The sequence below is a fragment of the Cricetulus griseus genome, chromosome 5 (genome assembly GCF_003668045.3).
Source record: "Cricetulus griseus strain 17A/GY chromosome 5, alternate assembly CriGri-PICRH-1.0, whole genome shotgun sequence".
Classification (NCBI taxonomy): Eukaryota; Metazoa; Chordata; class Mammalia; order Rodentia; family Cricetidae; genus Cricetulus; species Cricetulus griseus.
Genome location: NC_048598.1, coordinates 1932098 through 1938097, shown reverse-complemented (window position 1 = coordinate 1938097; position 6000 = coordinate 1932098). Strand labels below are relative to the sequence as shown.

At 50.5% G+C, this 6000-nt stretch overlaps 1 protein-coding gene across 1 annotated transcript in view; it reads left to right on the top strand.

The window, feature by feature from the left end:
• The first annotated feature begins 1614 nt into the window (after positions 1-1614).
• Lamb3 (laminin subunit beta 3) overlaps positions 1615-6000 on the top strand; it is a 41551-nt gene continuing 37165 nt past the window's right edge. The window contains exons 1-3 of the mRNA XM_027416562.2: positions 1615-1746; positions 3391-3450; positions 4459-4613. Coding sequence (XP_027272363.1) covers positions 3423-3450; positions 4459-4613 — 183 coding nt within the window. The 5' untranslated portion in view covers positions 1615-1746; positions 3391-3422. The remainder of the gene's footprint in view (positions 1747-3390; positions 3451-4458; positions 4614-6000) is intronic.

Sequence of the window (6000 nt, the reverse complement as noted above, 5' to 3'; positions counted from 1 at the left end):
AGCTCTTAGAGGGCTGCATAGATGTCTTCTAGAACATTCCTGAGTGGGAGGCTTCTGCAGAGCAGCCGATGCTTGCCTCCTGTGAAGCCAAACCTAGGACCTGCCCTAGCTTGCAAAGCTGAGACACCAAAAACTTATTTACCTGGGCTTCTGGGCTCAGAAAGGGGGGGGTAATTTAAAGGGTCCACTCACAGTGAGGCCCACCCCACTTCCCCTCCTCTGGGATTGGGGCTCCCACACCTAATCTTTGCATCAGGCTGAGCTAATTATTAATGAGCTCTTTGTCACATCCTCTGGTGAGGAGGAATTTCCGGAAGTCTGGACTACAGGCGTGGAAACAGACCTAGTGGTAGAAGTGGGCTCTCGAAACTCAAGATGTTATCCGACGTGATCCTTCTCTGCCCAAACTGATGGGGGTCGCTCTGCACCCCCCCAGGGACTGATGAAAGGGGGGCTATATGTACTGAATCTACTTGCAGAGTTAAACCAGACACCATCAGCATGCTGCTTGTCCACTTGACAACTGCAGTTTGAGCTTGAGCATAAAAACCCCTGTACTGGGGAGGTGGAGGCAGGAGGATCAGAAAATCAAGGTCATCATTGACTTTCCAATGGCTTGGAGGCCAGCTTAGGGTTGGTCTTAAAAACAAAAAATAAAGTCTCCTTCAAATTTTGACTTTAAGGAAAAAGTGTTCGAAAACAATGTCAGTGTCTTCAGGGCCAGGGCAGGGACTGTGACCTTCCAGGTATACTGAGATGCCATCTGACTCAACCTGGAAGGCGAAGTGTCCTTAACCAGCCTTTCCCCCTGGTCCTGTTTTGGCACTTATGTTGGCTGGAGCCAATGAGACCCCACAAAGGGGTGTGTTCCCAGACCTGGCACCCAACATGGGAAGTCTGCATTGCTTTTACCAGCCCAGGTATGCTTTAGCCTCTCCCACCTGTGGTCAGGTCTGTTTTCTGGCCCTGCAGGCTGGCATTCCTGCCCAGGAGGGTGGGGCTCAGGAGCAGCTGGGATGGTGACTCACAGGCAGTTACCTGTCCCGGGGCTCTTTGCCAGCCCTGTCAACGGAGCTTGAGGCTTTGGAAGCAGGGTGCTCTGTTCAACTTCCATGGGAGAATTGAGCCTTGACCACTTCCTGAGCCTTTTAAGCAACCCCCCCCCCCAAGTTCCCCCAAGAATTTGGGATTTTCCACATTTCTCCTTTGGGATGGGCCTGGTGCTTTCCAGGGTTCTGAATATTTCGGTCTTACACTGTCCAACCCAGTGACATGCCCAAACCCTGACACAGTCCTCACAGTCTGCTGTGTGTCCCCAGCCTGGTTGGTCTGTCCAGGGTGGGACTTGAGACGAAGCTGACACGTACCAGACTTGGGAAGGTGCCAGATCCAGTACCTGGGCCCTTCCCCTGCCTCAGGGGCAACCCCCTCCCCATCTCTAAAGACTTTGCTTCTGCCTGTTTCTAGAACCTTCCAACCCTCCAAACACCCAAGGGCAGGCAGTCTTCAAGACCAACCCACTTGCCTAGTCCTGTCCTGAGGTTGGGGGGGCAGTGACGTCAGATGGGCGTGGCGGCTACCAGATTCCTGAGGCCGCCCTGTACCGAGGCTACACCCAGCCAGGGAGTCTCCAGAGGTGAGGCTGTTGTTTAAAACCTTGGAGCCAAGAGAGGGGACCACACATTCCCGGGGAGCTCTCCGAGAGGGATCTGGAGAAAGGCAGGGGAGCATAGGACCTGGGGTGAGGTAGGTTATCTGCCTTACCTGTCTGGCAGGGAGGTGGGGGGAGAACGGAGAAGGGCTGTGCCTCCATGCTCTGAGGCCTGGGTGCAGGGCCCATGCAGCACGCTTCATGGGAGCACACCTGAGTACACTTGGGTAAATGTCTGTGGCTGTTTGGATTGCTTTTCATGTCTGATAAGCACCTGGCAACTTAGAAGACAGCAGCTAAAAATCCAGGCTTAGCACAAAGGCAAGGTGGGAGGAACAGCCAGGCTCAACTCAGCCCCTCTCTTGGTGGGTTTTCAGCTGAGACAGGAGGGCAGAGATGCTTTCTATCTTTGGCCGTCAGTGGCCCTGAGACCTGTGGCCACATGCCCCAGCTTGGGCTCCTAGCTGCCCTGGAGGAAGTTGATAGGAAGGACTTGGCAGCATTGGGATGTAAAGATGGCAGAAAGGCTGCTTGGTTCCCCTCTGCCTGCCCACAATCCCATCTTTCCTCAGTTCTTTGGGCAGACCTTGTGTGCTATTGCGGGTGGAGCTAGGGTGGTGCATGCCACTGAGACAGGCCTGTGCCCTGTGCTGTTTCCAAGTGCCTTCAGCATCCTTGCCCATAACTGGAGATATTTTGAGCTGCTTTTGGTGCAGATAAAGTCTTCTCTTACCCCCCCTCTCTTTCTCTCTCTCTCTCTCTCTCTCTCTCTCTCTCTCTCTCTCTCTCTCTCTCCTTCTTTCTTTCTTTGTTTTTTCAAGACAGGGCTTCTATGTGTAACATTGCTGGCTGTTGGCTGTCCTGGAACTTGTTGTGTAGACCAGGCTGGCCTAGAACTCCCAGAGATCTGCCTGCCACTGCCTCCTGAGTGCTGGGGAGTGCTGGGATTAAAGGCATGTGCCACCACTGCCTGGCTTCTCTCACTTTTCTTAAAACTGTCAGGCCTGCCTCTCCCCAGAGTACCCCACTTCTCCCTACAGCACCCCACCTATCTTCTTACGTTGCCGCATCTTAGCCGGGCAGTGGTGGCACACGCCTTTAACCCCAGCACTCTGGAGACAGAGGCAGGTGGATCTCTGGGAGTTCTAGGCCAGCCTGGTCTACAGAGTGAGTACCAGGACAGGCTCTGAAGCTATACAGAGAGACCCTTTCTTGGAAAACAAAAACAAACAAACAAACAAACGAACAGACCCATAGTGTTCCTGCAATCCGGTTAGCCTAGAGTTGTGGTCACCACAGCTTCAACCTCACTGTGGCCCTGTAATACTGGAGACCCCCCTCAATTCAGGAAAAGACCTGCCCCTTGGCCCTCAGCACCTTTGGCCTGTGTGCCTTGGTTTATATGTTGGCTTGGGTTGAAGCCCTGAGTGAGCCGAGACCTCTCCCTTGAGGCAGAAACAAAGTGTTGGACCTCCCTTTAGCAATCCGCACAGTCCCCACGTTCCCACCCATTTCAAAGGAGGAAGTTAAAGCCTGGGATTTCCCCCAGGACTCCCTGTATATTACCACTATTGAGACAGGAGTCCCAGGTCCTTGCCATTGGCTACAAATGTGCCCACTGCTCAGAAGCATCTTTGTGAAGATACAAAATGAGGATTTGGTGAGGACAGTAGTCTAGCACAAAGCAGGGAAGGGGAGGGTGGGGACTTGACCATCCAGGATGTTTTGTTTTGTTCTAGGTGTCCTCTCTGGGAACCTGCACTGGCCCACAATGACAGCACTTTTACTCCTGTGGCTTGGTAAGCATCCCTTCCCCCTTCCAGGCCACCAACAGAAGAGAGCTGGCCAAAGGTGTGAGCTCCACCTGTTACCTTAGGCTCTGGGTTTGGAGCCCTTGCTGATGGGACAACTGTGAGGGCTCCCACCTCACTGTGCTTCAGGGAGAAGGGGCTTCTCTGCCTCTCTCAGAAGGCTCTCCCTGTCTTCTTGTCCTCACCCAGTCGTGACACGTGACTTCCTGAGTGTCTTTTCTGCCACTATTTCCCCATCGTCTCCACTCTCAGGCTGGCTGCAGAGCCACTGTGTCTTGAGTTCTCTGTTTTCTGGGGAGGTAATGGCTAGGTTGGTCACCTGTGCAGACAGAGTAGAAGTAACAGGTACTTTGTCATCATTCCACCAATGGCTTAGCCACCAGCCACCTCTGGGCTCTGGACTGAGGACACTAGACAGGCACCAACAGTTGTCACTGTGTCTCTATGGCCCCGTGTGTTGTCTCCAGATTGGTTCTAAAGCCACACATAAGTGGCATGGGCCATGTGTTAGGATCGCTGCTGGTTATCGGTGGCTGAAATTTCCCCTCCTCTTTCTTTTCTTTAACTAAAAATGTAGTTTGACAATTTCATATATGTATATGGTCTCATGTAACCCAGTCTGGTTTGAATTCCTTATGTTTCTGAGGATAACCCTGAACTCTTGATCCTGTTGGCTCCTGAATTCTGGGATTATAGGTGTGCACCATCACACCTGGTTTATGCGGTGCTGGGGACTGAACCCAGGACTTCATACATGCAGGACAAACACTCTATTGACTGTATTACTATCCACAGCCCTCCTCTCCTTTCCAAGCTTGGGTTATATGATATGAGATCAGCCCCTTCAACTCCCCAAATCAGGACTGTTGTCATCACACTGGCACTGGTGATGAGAGGGCCTAGTTTAGCTGATTTTAACTCCACAGAGGGACTACTGGGGTAACCAGCTGGGATTGTATCCTTTGGGCCCACATCAACATTACCCTGTGATTTCAGCCTTGCCTGGCCTCCTGCATGCCCAACAAGACTGCTCCCGAGGGGCCTGTTATCCACCTGTTGGGGACTTGCTCATTGGAAGGACTCAGCTTCTTCGAGCCTCATCGACCTGTGGAATGACCAAGCCAGAGACCTACTGTACCCAGTATGGAGAGGTAGGTCTTCCTTCCAATGCCTCCAAGACAGGAGGAAGGTGGGGCAGGATGGGGTCACTTGATAAAGTACTGGGGGAAAAGGTCAAGGGTCATGCTGCAGGAAAGGGCAGCCGGTGTAAGTCCAGATACCTCCTTCCAAGGAGTTTAGAAGGAGGGAGAATTAACAGGACTTCTCTTAATACATAAGGCGTGCACTAAAGGGTGGCAGCATTAGGAAGATTGAGAGCCAATGACGTAAGAGCAGAAGTAGCTAGTACTAAGCAAGCCAGCAGGCAGCATAGGCATTTTCATTCCTTTCTGCTCTTGGCTATGGGTGTCGTGTGATTAGCTGCATGAGTTTCTGCCTTGACTTCCCTGAAATGATGGATGGGAACCTGCAATTGAAAGCCAAATAAGCCCTTTCCTCTCTCCAATGCTGTTCACTAGGAGTTTCTTTTAAATCACAGCAACACAAATGAAAACAGGACATAGGAATACACTTTGCTCGCATTCCCTCTCAGTGCAATCTTTCTTTTGTGACATTTCATACAGGTATACTCTGCACCTTGAGTGTATTCCCGTCCCCTATTTGTCCCCTACACAATTTCACTTCTGCTTTCATTTAATTTACATTCATATGGTTATATAAAATCTAGGAACCAAAAACTGAAAGAAAACATTTGATACTGACCTTTCCAAGGTTAGCTTAATTCACTTAATATATTATCTTCAGTTGCATCCATTTTCCCTCATACAGTGTAGTTTTATTCTTATTATGGCTAAAAAAAACCTCAACAAAACCTGTCACATTTTGTCTTATGCATCCCTCTGTTGCTGGACACCCAGGATGGATCCACAACTTAGCCGTTGTGAATAGCACTGCAGCAAACATGTGGGCAGGTGTCCCAAGGATGGGCCGATTTAGTGTCCTTTGGGCAAATACCCAGGAGTAACATGGCTGGATCATATGGAATATCTACTGCCAGGTTTTTGAGAAACCTCCACACTGATGTCTGTAGAGCTAGAGACTAGTTTGCATTCCAGCAGTATGCCGAGGGTTCTGTATTGTCCATGTCCTCACCAGCATTGTTGTCGAAATTAATTTTTTTTTTTTAGAATTTCATACAATATATTTTGGTCATATTCTTTACCCTCAGATCCCACCTCCTTCCCTAACTGCCAAACTTCATATTCTTTTTAAAATTTTTGATTTCACTTTACATTCCAACCACAGTTCTCCCTCCTGCTCCTCTTCCCACCCCCTTCATGTCCCCCCAGCCCACCCCCAGTGGGCTTCTCACAGATAAGGACTCCCAAGAGGAGTCAGCATAGTCTAGCACAATAGGTTGGAGCAGGGCCAGCGCCCTCTCTCATGCATTAAGACCAAGCATGACATCCTACCATGGGG